This window comes from Hipposideros armiger, unplaced genomic scaffold (genome assembly GCF_001890085.2).
Source record: "Hipposideros armiger isolate ML-2016 unplaced genomic scaffold, ASM189008v1 scaffold_47, whole genome shotgun sequence".
NCBI lineage: Eukaryota > Metazoa > Chordata > Mammalia > Chiroptera > Hipposideridae > Hipposideros > Hipposideros armiger.
The window spans coordinates 22,590-36,617 of NW_017731397.1; the positions used below are offsets into that span (position 1 = coordinate 22,590).

Sequence of the window (14,028 nt, forward strand, 5' to 3'; positions counted from 1 at the left end):
AATTCCAAACCTAGCATTCTCTACATTATAGCAGTTTAGTCCAATGGTCCTTTTTCAAAATGCACTTCAAGGTACAGACACGTTTAATGGCACCGAAGTGGAACATAGCTGCATTCATAACGAACAGTGGAAGCAAAAAGCTCCTTCACCTGTCTGGGAAAACGGGGTTTAATGACCAAATAGGAACCAGGGTATCTTGGTTGTGGTTTCAACGTAGACAATCTTTGTTGGTAGGTGTTAGGGGTGCAGAACGGTAACAAATCCAGGGGGACGAAAAAGGAGGGGCATAGCTCCTCTGCGCCAAATAGGGTCCTGTAACCAGGTCAGCAGGGCAGGAGTGCTTGACTGGGTGGCCGCTTTGGGCGCAGCACCCTCTGAAGAACAAGATCCCAGGCTACAGGGATTCTCACGATACGGTGGGAGGGGGCGGCAGCCCAGAACGGGGTGCACTCTGCCCCACCCCAGGCTGCCGCTGCTTGGCTCCTCAAGTCAAGGTGGGGGGGAGGTCAGGGGACTCGGCTAACCCTATCCCCCTCCAAACCCACGTGTCATCTGCCTTGTGCCTGTCTGCCTTCTCCCGGTGTTCAGTTAGGTTGGACCACAGGTCCTGTTAGCTGCCCAGCCCAACACAAAGTCATTCCCATGGTTCAGAGCCTATCTCAGGTAAATTTCTCCTCTCATCTGTATAAGGGCACAGTTGGATTATAAGACTAAAATCTCTTCCAGTTCCAAACTTCTGGGATTTCTCTAATGTGACTAAAACATCCCATTTTATCAAAGCTCCAGCAAGGTAGTCCCTCTTGCCATTTCTGCAAGGCAATTTCTAAACACTGTCAATGATGTATCGCTGCCATTATGTTGGTCCTCTGGCCATTGTGTTCCTGAGTATGGAAAGCTGAACTTGGCTGGTGATACGTAGGGAGACTACCAGTGAAGTTCCCCCTAAAAACCTCAACATACATTTACCTTTTGAGAAATAATCTAAACTCAGTAAACCTGTTTAGCTTTTTGAATGAAGACAGCCTGAGGATATGACCGGTTTTCAAATACCACAAACTCTAAATACGGTAACCTGGAATCCAACTGTTATTAAGCAAATAGAAACCTTATTATTTTTATTATATTCGAAGTATGTGAACACGAGGACCATGGCCTGGGCACAAAAAATGTAGCCTCAGCAGCAGTACCGTCCACACCCCAGCACCGCCTCGAGAAGCTTCATCTGGGAGATGAACTTCCAGGTCATTAGAGGTGTGTCATGTGCGGTCAGGCCTTAGCCTACTCTCTGCAAACTATACCTTAGCCACTCCTCTTCCATGCTCGGCAACATCTCACGCTGATATAATGAAGGGGAGCCAGAAACCCCATCAGTGGAATAAAAACTCTCCACTATATATAAATTGGTTTACTCTTGTCTGAACCAGATTGATAAAAAAAAGTCCAGGGAAAGCACTTGTTATAGACCACTGGCTCTAGCTCCAGACGCGTGCTGTTTAAATACACTAGTCACTAACCATTTGTGCTATGTAAACTTAAATCAATTAAAGTTACACAAAACAAAAAATTCAGTTCTATATTGACACCAGCTGTATTTCAAGGGCTTAACAGCCACATGTGGTTAGTGGCTATGATACTGGACACAAGTCCAATCCATCATCACTGGAAGTTCTATTAGTGCTGGTTCTAGACAAAATCCAGAATGTAGGTGGCACTTGGAAGAAACACTCCTTAAATACATCTGGCTCTTTTTTGATACCACTCACCAAGCCACCTATGATGAAGCACTAGGAATGAAGACATATGGATAACAGTGCTAGCTTTTTGTCCTCATTTACTTCTAAGAGCATATAGCCCTGAGAGCCAGGAATAGCCCTCCCTTTGAATTAACTATTAGGACCACTTACATGATAAATGACCAGAGGCACTTACTAAGTGTAACTGGCATAAAACACAGCAGGTACTCAGCAATTATCTCTGCCTACACAGGTCTTAGTTGATGTACAAGACACAGAAATAGCTCAGCTCCCTGGCCTCCATGTCTTTCCATGTGGGTCCAGGTTGTCTCTTAGAAGTTAAAGGGCTACACTGTCTCTAAATATCACTGACTTACTCAGGTACAAAATCCTGTTACAAAGGCTTTACTTAACCCCTGAAAGATTCCCAGGATGCAGTTTTTAGTTCCCTACCATTAATACTCAGGCTAGGACTTAATTTCTCTCACAGTCTCCATAAAATTCCCAGGGACTACTCTAAAGGCATGGTATGGACTGTGGATGAAATAATTTAGTACATAAATAATACAGTTATATATCACAAATCTATAACCAGAAGTATCTTCTTCTATTCATGTTTGGCACACTGGGCAAAGAAACTCCAAGGATGAATTATTTAAGTGCTATCCTAGAGGACCAAGTAAAATATAATCTAGTAGTATGACTAGTAACACTGCTGTATCAACATTTAGGGCTACTGTATTTTTCAACTATTAAAATTTTGGCATTTGTCATTAAATCAAGCACATTAGAAAAATCTGTGATTTTGTTTTTTAATTGTCTTAAGCTTTATGATCAAATAATTTACAATTTTGTGCTGATGGTCTATTCTCTACTTTAATCCTTCTAGTGAGTTGGCAAAAGCACCATTACCAATCATATGCATATAGTTCTACAGTTGTTTTTTGAATAACTGTTTAAAAGACAGTCCTAACTTACAAGTTAGTCTGACTTAGTAAAGAACTCACAAGTAAAGTTTGCTACTGTATCTTTCCACGCTGAATTTTAAAAGCATCTGACCTTACAGATCATCTATAAAATGTGAGAAGTGTAAAATATTTTTTACTTGTATTATACATAAACCAAACTAAAATGCCTTTCGTTAAGTAAAAGGCAACAGTTTAGATACAGGGAATTTTAATTAAATTGGCATAGTTAGGACTAAAAAGATAAAGTGGACACTGCCACCTTATCTTTAGCCCTTGCCTTTTAACAGGCTAATGAATCCTGGAAACAACTGAGTCTGGCTGTTCTATAAGACCGTGAAGGGAATGCCTCAGTATTTAACATATTAATATAACCATTTATATAAATCTAAATATAAAATCAATTTCCTACAGTTTTTGAGGTGACATTTACCATCCCTGTGAAAAGTTGAACATGACTAATCACATCCAATCATATCTTTAGAAGGGGGGAAAACAGCGACAGCACTTGCTGAACCGAATTACCATCAACGTTCAGAAAGCTGATCATATTCATTTAGCCACTAGCCAACCTTATTTAAATCAAGACTGCCCAAAAGAAATGTAATATCAGCCATTCATGATCTGATTTCTGGTACATGAGATCAATTTAAATATGGTACACATTAAAAAAAAAAAAGTCATGAAACATTTGTGTATTGTAATAAATAAGGCAGTGGCCAACTATTACTCCTTAGTAGCCTTTTTGAGATACGCTATCAAGTCTGCCCTTTCTGCAGTCTTCTTAATGCCAGCGAAGATCATTTTTGTTCCAGGGATGTACTTCTTGGGATTCTCCAAATACTCCATCAAGGTGTCATCTCCCCAGGTGATGCCTAAACAAGGAGATGTATTGTTAACTATTTTGCACTCCTCATAAAGGGTTCACCATAGGTTAGTTACATTCATGTGATCTGTGCCTCAGTTATTTAACAACTGTCTCCCTCTTACCTTTGTTCTTGTTGGCATCCGTGTAAGAAAATCCAGGGGCCTGACCAGTCTTTCGCCCAAACAGACCATGGAGATTTGGCCCAGTCTTGTGCTTGCCTCCCTTTTCCACAGTATGGCACTGGGCACATTTCTGCACAAAAATCTTCTTGCCCTTCTCTACATCACCCATCTTTAAATCTAAAAATTAAAGACTCAATTTATTACGTTTTTCCTCCAAGTAAAAATACAGTGGAAACCAAGCAATGATCATTTACCGTATTTCCCCATGTAAAAGACGCTCCCCATGTATAAGACGCACCTTAATTTTGGGGCCCGGAATTTGGGAAAAAAAAGGAAGAAGAAGTATTACATGAAGTTATTGAACTTAAGTTTTATTCATCATAAAATTCATACAACTCCTCATCACTGTCAAAACGCCCAACCATTATACAACCACTGTATAAGGCGCACCCAGTTTTTACACCCCAAATTTTCCAGGGGTAGGGGGGGTGCATCTTATACATGGGGAAATACGGTAATTACCAATCCATTGCAAATCTATGACCTTAAATTCCAGGATCAATCTTGTTGTACTCAGTACACTTGCAGTAGGCTCTTTAACACCAAAGTGGGAACCTAGTTCAAAACTGGTATCAAAAGATGAGGTCAAGGTCACACATCTTATTAAGTTTAAAGGTGATTACATTAAACCAAACCCACCAAAACAGCAACTAAGAATGCCTAATTTACTCATACAATTTAAAGCCATCTCTCTGAGGATGAGGCAAAGGACGTTTAAAAAAAAAAAAAAAAAGAGGTCACGGTTGCTTCAGCCAGCTCAGGTCACTCTAACCTGCCTTGCTGTGGGTGAGCGGTCAGCGGCAGGCCGCAAGGCTTCCCAGGGACATCCCTTCTCCAGCTCAGGGGTCCCTGGGGGCGACCACGAGGTCACCCACCCAGGCCGGTTTCAAGGATACTGTGAGGAAACCTACCTTTCCTGAAATGCCTGGGCAAGTTACGGGGAGAAGAAGCGACAGGTGGTCAGGAAAAAACCCAAACACGCCCGTTAGCAGAGCAGCAGGTTTTGCTCCCTCTGAAGGAGGGCGGGAAGCGTTGCCCACCGACTTCCCATCCCCGCCCGCACCCCGGGAAGTCTTAGCTATCACTTCCACAGCCTCTCAGCCCCGATAACGGGGAGGGCCGCGTCTCAGTCGTATCCGTTTCCAAGCCGCCTCCGGGCTTTCAGGACCCGGACCAAAGCGAGGCGTCTGCCTAGCGGCTTGGGGTTCCACCGCATCTCAAGCCGTAAGCCGCCGGGTTCAGGCAGGCCACCGTCCGGGGTCGTGACTCCCCGCCCTGCCCGCCCGCGTGGGCTCCAGTGGGGGATCCCAGGCGCAGGCCCCCAACCGCCCGCGCGCCCGCCGCCCCCACGGATCGGCATCCCGCCCTGCTGCGCATTCCGCGCCCTGCGCTCACCGCTCTTTCGTTAGACACGACACAGAGTCCCACCCGCGCCAGCCGGACGTCCCGCTCTCTAAGTCCAAGGACACGCCGGCCCGCGCCTATGTACCGGTGTTGGTGCAACCGAACTCGCTCCGCCCTTTTGCGGCCCGACGTGCGGCCGGGCCGACTGATACGCAGTGACGTCACCGCGACTCATTGGCTTTTCCTTTCAAGGCGACCTGCGCGCGCATGCCGGCTAGCAAGTTAGAATGTACCGCACGCGTGCCCTTCCTCTCGAGGCCTCTCTTGCCCGGCAGTTACGACAGGCCACGGGACGTACGACACCAAGGGGGTGCCGGGTGGTGCTGACATCACCCTCCCGCGTTTGTGTGCATGCGTGTGCCGACGGGGAGGGTGGAGCGGAGTCCAGTGGTGGATCGAGAGCGTTATCTTGCTAAGGTAACTGCTCTTGTGCTTGCTGACGTGTTGCCTTCGAGGGAGGGGTTTTGCCTCCCCGGAGGGAGACGCCCCAACTTTGACGCACCTAGAGGTTTCCTGGCCACCTTACGTTCAGCTGGCGACCTTTACACATCCTGGGTCATAGTCCCCAGCTGGCACCGGAGGGATGGCCTGGAACCAGAAGTTATATAGAGTGGAACACGTGCTCCTGACCTTGTTCTTGTACCGCCTCCACCCTGTTACTTTAAGTCATCTTCCAGATTGATCTCCCTTGATGGGGAGCTCTCTCCACAGATCGCCCCAGGACTGGGGAAGGTGCGGCTGAGACCGGATTATATAGCTCTGGCTTCTCACCTGCTGGCTTCTAATCTACCAATACCGGCCCCTCCCTCGCGTTTGTTTGCAGAGGGACAAGGAGGGTGTGTAAGGCAGCACCTAGGAAGAAACATTGTTACATGATTAGAGAATTCTTGGAAATCTAAAGACGATTTGCATCTCATCTAACCTAGGTGAAGGCCATGTTCAAGTAAGCTTATGCGGTTGGTGTTATATTAGAAACGCAGGTTTGATCACAGCTTCCAGCTATCCTTGTGCTCCAGAACTAGCAGCCCTTTCTGACATGCCCAATTTTGCCACTGGGAAGTTTTCTTGACGCCCTTATTCCTCAAATTCAGCCCCCGAGTTCTTAGGACTTTCTCCACCTTTCTCATATTCTGTCTAGCACTGCCGTATTCATTCAGTCAAGTGTCTACGGAATACATGTTACATTCCTAGAGTAAATCAGTGAGGACGTTTTCTCTAATGGAGCATACACTCTAGCAACCTTCCTCCCGCCCACAATTTAAGCAATAAAGTTGGCCTGGATTAACCCTGGATCCCTTCCCAGCCACTGGTCCTATGGTTTCTGCTCCCAACCACCCAGCCTCCTAGATGACTGGAATATTTTTATTTCCTGTGTCCTGACTTCCAGTCCCTTCTCGCTAATCTCACACACTACTGCCACAGAAGTGTGCTGTAAAACAGCAGAAATCACACTTATTCAAGACCTTTTGTGGCTTTTGGAAGGGACCAAAGTAGTGAGCATTTAGGTGTACTCCAGAAATAGGGTCATTTGGCTAACTATCCAAGTGTGTAAAAGACCAAGCTTAGCAACACCTTGCAAATTCAGCCTGTACTTTTGAAGTCCTGACGTTGTATACCAGGCAGATTTTATTATTTTTTATTTATTTATTTATTTATTTATTTTTATTTTTTATTGGGGAGTTGGCGGGATGGGAACAGTGCTGGGGAATTGGGGAAAGGGGAACAGACAAGTTGCTGTCGTTTTGTTCTTCAATCTAGTTGTGGAGGACGTTGCTTCACTGGCCCAAGTTGGCACCATCATTGCGCTCTTCTCTGGCGAGGCACATCAGTCGCCGGCTTCTGGACGGCCGCTCACTGCGGCTGCTGGCCACTCACGCTGGCTGCTGGCTACATACGGTAGCCCATGGCAACCCACTGCCACAGGGGCTGCAGCCCACGCCATCGCCGGCAACTCATGGCAGCCCAGCTCCAGGTTGAGCTGTTGTTCAGCATCTTAGCTGTGGAGGGCAGTGTCACTGGCCCTCATATGTGGGATCCGAACCGGGGCCCTCTGGCATCCCAAGCGAGTTCTTAACCATCGCGCCACTCTGCTGGCCCCCAGGCAGATTTTAAAAAGAGCTAAAGGTAACTTCTAGAAATGAAAATTATGATAGTTGAAACACATTTAGTATGATAAGCTTTTTACCAAACTCAAGGACAGCCAAAACTAAGCCATATATATATATGTGGTGTGTGTTATAGCTATATATGAAGTAAATGAAATATGTACATGATAACAATAGCATATAAGTCAGTAGAAAAGTAGCATTAAAATATTCTAAGGTCCTTACATTATCCAGGAAGAGGGTATATTTTAGATTCTATGGAAACTAATAAAATTATTAAAAAGTTGTGTATATTTTCCAAAGTAGTGGAAAAAAATGGAATAGTGATTAATTTTCTTTTTAAAGGCAAGAATAAAGGGAAAAATAAACGGCAGGCAGGGGAAAAAACACATTATAAGATGGTAGATTAAAACTCAAATAGATCAGTTATTACTACAGTAAATGAACTAAATTCCATAGTTATCAGACATTTTTAAGTTGGATTTTTCAAAAACTGAAATATTTGCTCTTTACAAAAATATATCTAAAACATAAGCGTATAAAAGGTTTGAATGTAAAAGAATGGACTAAAACAACAGATAAACAGCTGGTAAGAAAGATCAAGAAAAAAGGCACTAAGACTCCATATGAAAAATGACAAATCTTGTAGACATTGAAAAGATAATAAATATTTTATTGAAAATTTAGATCAAATTTAAAATTCCTTGAAAAATACAATTTATCAGGACATAGGAATAAAGAGCAAACTTGAATATTACTATAACTGTTAAAGAAATTAATCCATAATTTAAAGCCTTCACACAAAGAAAACTCTAGGCCCAGATGGCTCCAGTGGTAAATTACACCAAGTATTTAAGGAAGAAATAATCCCAATAACAATAAACTCTTCCAAAGGACAGAGAAAGAATATGTACTCTTAGTACATATGGAATAGCAGCTTCTGTTAGCATCACCACCTTATTTAATTTAAAATAATATGTTCTCATTCTCCCAAATGCATACATCTTGTGAATAGACTGAATAGGTGGTTTAAATGGGATATGATAAGAATAATCACCCCTGGATTTTTCGAGTTTTTGATGATGGCACTAATACCCTTGTATTCTCTTTGCCCCTTCCTCAGGATGTGGTCTTGACTTTATTTTGGAGGGAGAGGTGCTCAGATACTTCCACTGGGCCTTTTCTTACTTTATGGGTTAGGTAGGAAGCCAAAGCAGGGTTCTGACAATTGGTAAGTAAGTATGTCTATTCCAGTGACACGTTCAAGAGCTGGGGGAGTCACCACAGCATGTCTGTGTTCCTGTTGCTCCACCAGCAGGTAAATTTAGGGTTAAACCTCTCTCCATTGACTGCTGGATCATTGGGTCCCAAGGGATTAGCTTTAGCTAAGAACCAATGCTTAGTAATCTTGAAATGAATAGGTATTTCCTTTCCTGCTGTACATAGTTACCCCTTGGATTCCTTTGTGAAAAGCTACGTGAAAGATTTAGATTAGATACTCATTGTGTTTTTAATTTGCTTTTCCCTAATGGCGAATGATGTTGAACATTTTATATTGTGCTATTGGCCATATGTATATCCTCTTTGGTGAGATATTTTTTTTAATGTTTTTTGCCCAATTTTCTAATTGGGTTGTTTGTTAGTCTACTGTTGAAATTTAGAGTTGTTTATATATTCTAGATATTAGCCCTTCCTTTGTTAGATATGTGGTTTGCAAAATATTTCCTCCCAGTATATAGCGTAGTTCTTTATTCTCTTAACAGGACCTTTGCATAGCCAAAGTTTTAAATTTTGATGAAGGCAAATTTATCAATTTTTTTTTATGGATCACATTTTGATGTCAAGTCTAAGAACTTATGCCTGAATTGAAGCAAATCTAATAACCATTTTCTGTATAAGGCACATCACAGAGTCCTTGTACTTGGGAATAATACCTAATATAATATCTATAATACCCATAATACCTAATATCACTAGTGCTATAGAATAGTGTTTGGGAAAAAATTCCACAATTTTAGCCCAGAATAGCTTTAAAGAGGGTGTAACCAAATGACATGTTAGTTATGAAACAAAAACAAAAATTAGAAGAAACCTCAACAAAAGCCTCCTAGAAATTCCTTATGAACTTTCCATGATAAACTTGTTTAAAATTAAATGGGTTTACCTGCATCTGGGGTCAGTTAAATTCTAGTGGATACCTTCCAAAAAATGGTGATTTGGCTTTAGAATAATTGATATCAAGCCATCTGCTAGGGTCTAAATGTTTGTGTCCCCTAAAATTCGTATGTTGAAATCCTAACCCCCAAAGTTATTTAGGAAGGTGAGGCAGAGCCCTTCCTTCCAAAGGAGGCCCCAGAGAGATCCCTCACCCCTGCCGTCATGTGAGGTTACAGTGAGAAGACAGCTGTCCATGAGGGAGTGGACTCGCACAAGACACCAAATCTGCTGGTGCCATGACCTTGGCCTTCCCAGCCTTCAGAACTGTGAGAAATAAAAGTTTGTTGTTTATAAGCCACCTAGTACGTGGTACTTTGTAACAGCAGGCCAGATGGACTAAGATACCATCCTTTCTTGCCACAATTAGAACTCACCAGTTACTAATTAAAGCCATTGCTAGATCTACACAATACAATCACTTTTTTCTGCATAAAAGAAATGGTTATGTTTATCTACCATAAGATTAAAGGAAGAGAAATATCCAGCTTAGAATGCATGCATACAGAGCATTTTGGGTTTCATCTTTTCTACTGACTTACTTTGTCCACTTATTTACATAAAAGAACAAGACCCACAATTTTATTTTATTAACGTAATGTAGTTTGTAGAGCTGTCCATCCTCAATTAACTGGGCATTTGAGTTTTGTCTTTTTTACCTAATGTTATTTTATATAAACATTTACATAAAGGGACAGTGTTCACATATTTATTTTATTAAGGTACTACAGTTTGTATAGATATCTGTCAATTATAGGGCATTTGAGTTTTTTCAAATACTCATTTCTAATAATGTAAACTTTATCATACACATTGTTTTTCATGATTGTGGAAAATTCCTTGGAATATAATTTGAAAATGAGATTAAAGACTGTACATTTTTCTGGTTGTAATATTTTATTGCCAAACTGTTCAAGAAGTCAGAACATCACCTTTTGTGGGTTCCTCTTAACTGGATCCTAACTTAAATTCCTGAAAACACAAACCTCATTAACAAGGTCATCATGGCTCCTCTATAAAACAGAATCCAGCAACAAGGAAGAAATGCTGTTATATTTTTTTCTTTTCTTGCAAGAGGCTGGGTTTTGAAGGGAAGGATGAATATCTCAATTATAGAAATAATAGGAATTATGGCCAAAGAATTGGTGTTTCATCCCTGAATGCACATTATCCCTGAGGTCTTTATGGTCTTCTAGAATTGATTTATGGAAACGTTTTTGTGCACCAGTTTTTGAAAAAGAGTTCTTAAGCTCCAGCAGGTCTGTCTGAGGCTTGGCCACTCCAACTCGAGGAATCCAACCCAGAAGAGATCTGGTGTCTTCATCGTTTTCCATGGTCAAGTTCAACTGTTCTTCTGGCTTACTTAAAAAATGTTCCAGATTGAAAGCTTCCGAGTCCAGTTTATTTTGTAAAATACGAGGCTTACTAAGGCTAAAAGGGTTTTGACACATAGGGTACTGGTCATTTAAGGCAGATTTAAACTGTTCATATTGAATGTAATTGTTTGGATTGCAGTAAGGTACAGGCTGGGGTTTTAATGACAGCTGTCTCCAGTACAAATCATCTGTCTTTTTAGTATCTGTGATTTTTGGAAATGGTTTTATGTCATAAATGTTAGTCAGATCTTTCGTTGGGTGACAAGGTGGGTGTGCATAAATAGATAACAAGCTTTGTTCTTCCTTAATCTTGTCCTCAATTTCCTGGTGCTTACTGGTCATGCCAACTGGTGTGTGATTGCTGAGTGCCATCATTTCTGTAGAACTAGGTACAAAGGTATGAAAGTTACATAAAACTCTAGGGGTACAGTCCGGACAGGAAGGTGGTCTTTGCTGGACAGCTGCCTCCAGAGGTCGTCGATTGTGAATCAGTCGGGCAATTCGTCCTTCAAAAGGTCTGGGGGGTTTGAAGACAGGATGGAATTTTTCTTGCTGTAGTAGTGGGATAAAAAGGAGAAAATTGATTAATTAATCAACCTGCTATTGTAACAATATTGCTACAAATGGCAAGTGAAAAGTCATACCCATTTTCACTGAGTAACCACAGGATGGGTATAGGAACACATGTTCCACTGTTCTTTAATATTTAAAGACATTGAAATTTGGGTTCTCACAAACATGTTTTTCTCCTCTACCAAATTCCTGCATGTAGGAACTCCTGGCTTTCAAACTTTCAAAGCTATAAAAGAATCACTGGAACAAAACTTCTGCCTGTCACCAACAGACAATGTTAACAGTTATGTGCAGTTATTTAAATCTCAGCCAGAGCCTCCTTAGGCCAAAGCCAGGGTTCTTAAACTGTGGTTGAATCAGAATCAACTTTGAATCAAAATCAGCTTTGGAGCTGGCAGAAGAGATTCCTAAACTTGATCCTCTGAGGTTGTGATTCAGGAGGTCTCCGGTGGGACTCAGGAACCTGCTTTTCGACTAAGCATCGTGGGCGATGCTGAGGCCGGTGATGTGCTGTGCTTCAAGAAACACTGGTCTGACGGGAATTTGTTGTATCGGTGCTTGTTTTTTGAGACGTTTTGTAAATATGGTGGACTCAGTAATGTCAATAATTGCAAAAATGATGAGTGTATTCAAAAGGTTATTGATACATGTCTGGGGGGCAGGAGGAAGGAGGGGAACAGTTGACTTGGAAAGAGCATGAGGGAGCTTTCCGGGATGAAGATAATTTTCAATTATTTATAGGGGTTTGGGCTACAAAGGTGTATGCATTTGTCAAAACTCAATGAATGTACATTTAAGGTTTGTGCAATTGCATTGAATGTGTATTTTACTTTAAAAGAAGAAACTGCAAACAAATTGAACTCTGGCTAATGATATGCATGCTGAATGTTTAGGGGTGAAGTATACTAACATCAATTTACTCTGAAATGCATAAAAAATAACTATTGATGCATGGTTGGAGGGCTGCAAAATTGAATTATGTGATAAGTATAGTAAAGTGCTAATGATAGAATCTATGTAATGGGCATATGTGTGTTAACTATAAAATTATTTAAACTTTGCTGTGGGTTTGAACTTCTTATAATATGTTGAAGAAAAAAACTAAAAAAGAATGGATATATGCCCATGATGGAATAGACAGCAGAGATAATAAAAATGAGAATGGTGAGAAAGTCACAGTAGCTTAGACTTAGAAAACAAAACAAACTTAGGAACGTCCTTTTGGAATCTCCTTTGTTCATAGTTGGAGGAATTTCCATATTGTTATTAACAAACCTGTTGCAACATTTAACTAGTCAGGTTTGAGTAGATAACTGAAAAAAAGAAAAAAAAACCTAGCTCTTTGAAATGGCTTTGTTAAATTTGTCAGAAACAAAAAGCATAGGGTGTATCATATCCTACCTTGACAATGTGGGACAGGCAGTTTTTAGCACCTTTAATTTATTCTACTACACCCAAATATTTCATACACATACACATGCCTTATGATTTAGGCAGAAACTAGCAGGATTCACTAACACTTGCTTTTAAACTTCCAACCATTTTAGGCATATTTTATCTTACTAATAAAAATTTAGGTGTTGAGTTACTTGTACAGTAATTTTGCATATAACATACTAGGCAAACTTCCTTTGTATAACTACATATATTTCTTTATGAAAATGATGAAGCTGCTTCCTGGGGGGCTGGACCCTTCAGAGTCAAATTTGTGGAAATCTGGACAGTTGCTGAGCACACCTGACAGTGTCAGAGTGCACGTACCTTAGAGAATGCTTATTGCAAGGGAAAAATAAAGAAAATTAAAAACCCTTCAGTGAACGATATAGCAGTCTGTGGAACTACTTCTGAACTACTATATCGCTCTGGGAAATACCAAAGCTGATGTAAAATAAGTGTGTTCAGTTCAGTCTAAAAAGAGTTCACGTTGAAAAAGCTTACAGCTGTTTTTTTATGTATCTTTCCACAGCTTACATCTTTGGAAATACTAATTTTGTTTTCAAAACTTTGTAGTTAGGATAAAATTTAGGTCCCAAATGAAATGACAAACGAATACTATTAGGTCATTTTATTTCATTTACATAATTAAGTCAAAAGACTACAGCTTCTGTCACTATAAAGGGCTTGATCATTTCTTTCAGGCCATTTTAGATAATCAATTAAGAAATCTCTTGATATTTACAGAGAATTTATTGGCTTTTGATTGTAATTCAGCCAACTCTCAATTATTGTGGGTATCAGGAAGAAGCCTTTATGTCTTTGAAAGCAGTGATAATGTGCAAGATACACAAATATGCAAAGATTCACAGAATTTAAGAATCTTATTAGGTTACTAGGTAAGCTTTTGTAAACAAACTCCTTTGTAAATTTCAGCAAAAATAACAGTCTAAAATCTGTTTAAAAAAACCCAACAGTACTGCGAAGAGAAAAAGAAACCTTGCTTGTTTTTCAAAATAGTGGAGAAAGGTATTCAAACCAGTTCAAATCAATTCAGAATTAGCTTCTAAAATGAGTTAAATTTTCCCTTTTCTAGCTTGGTCATCAGTACTCATGAAGCAAATAAGAAGTGGGCAAAGCAAGAGAGAGCCCAACATGGATACCTCCCCCCCAC

The 14,028-nt window shown here is 40.8% G+C and overlaps 2 protein-coding genes across 2 annotated transcripts in view; both read right to left on the reverse strand.

Annotated features, from left to right (window-relative positions):
• Positions 1-1,827: 1,827 nt before the first annotated feature.
• Positions 1,828-5,253, reverse strand: CYCS (cytochrome c, somatic). Its single transcript, XM_019639932.1, has 3 exons — positions 5,144-5,253; positions 3,689-3,865; positions 1,828-3,573 (listed from the first exon to the last, which is right to left on the reverse strand). Exons 2-3 carry the CDS (start codon positions 3,855-3,857, stop codon positions 3,425-3,427), a joined length of 318 nt encoding a protein of 105 aa, XP_019495477.1. The 5' UTR covers positions 3,858-3,865; positions 5,144-5,253; the 3' UTR covers positions 1,828-3,424.
• Positions 5,254-8,823: 3,570 nt separating this feature from the next.
• SPMIP4 (sperm microtubule inner protein 4) overlaps positions 8,824-14,028 on the reverse strand; it is a 53,596-nt gene continuing 48,391 nt past the window's right edge. The window contains exon 8 of the mRNA XM_019639873.1: positions 8,824-11,399. Coding sequence (XP_019495418.1) covers positions 10,578-11,399 — 822 coding nt within the window. The 3' untranslated portion in view covers positions 8,824-10,577. The remainder of the gene's footprint in view (positions 11,400-14,028) is intronic.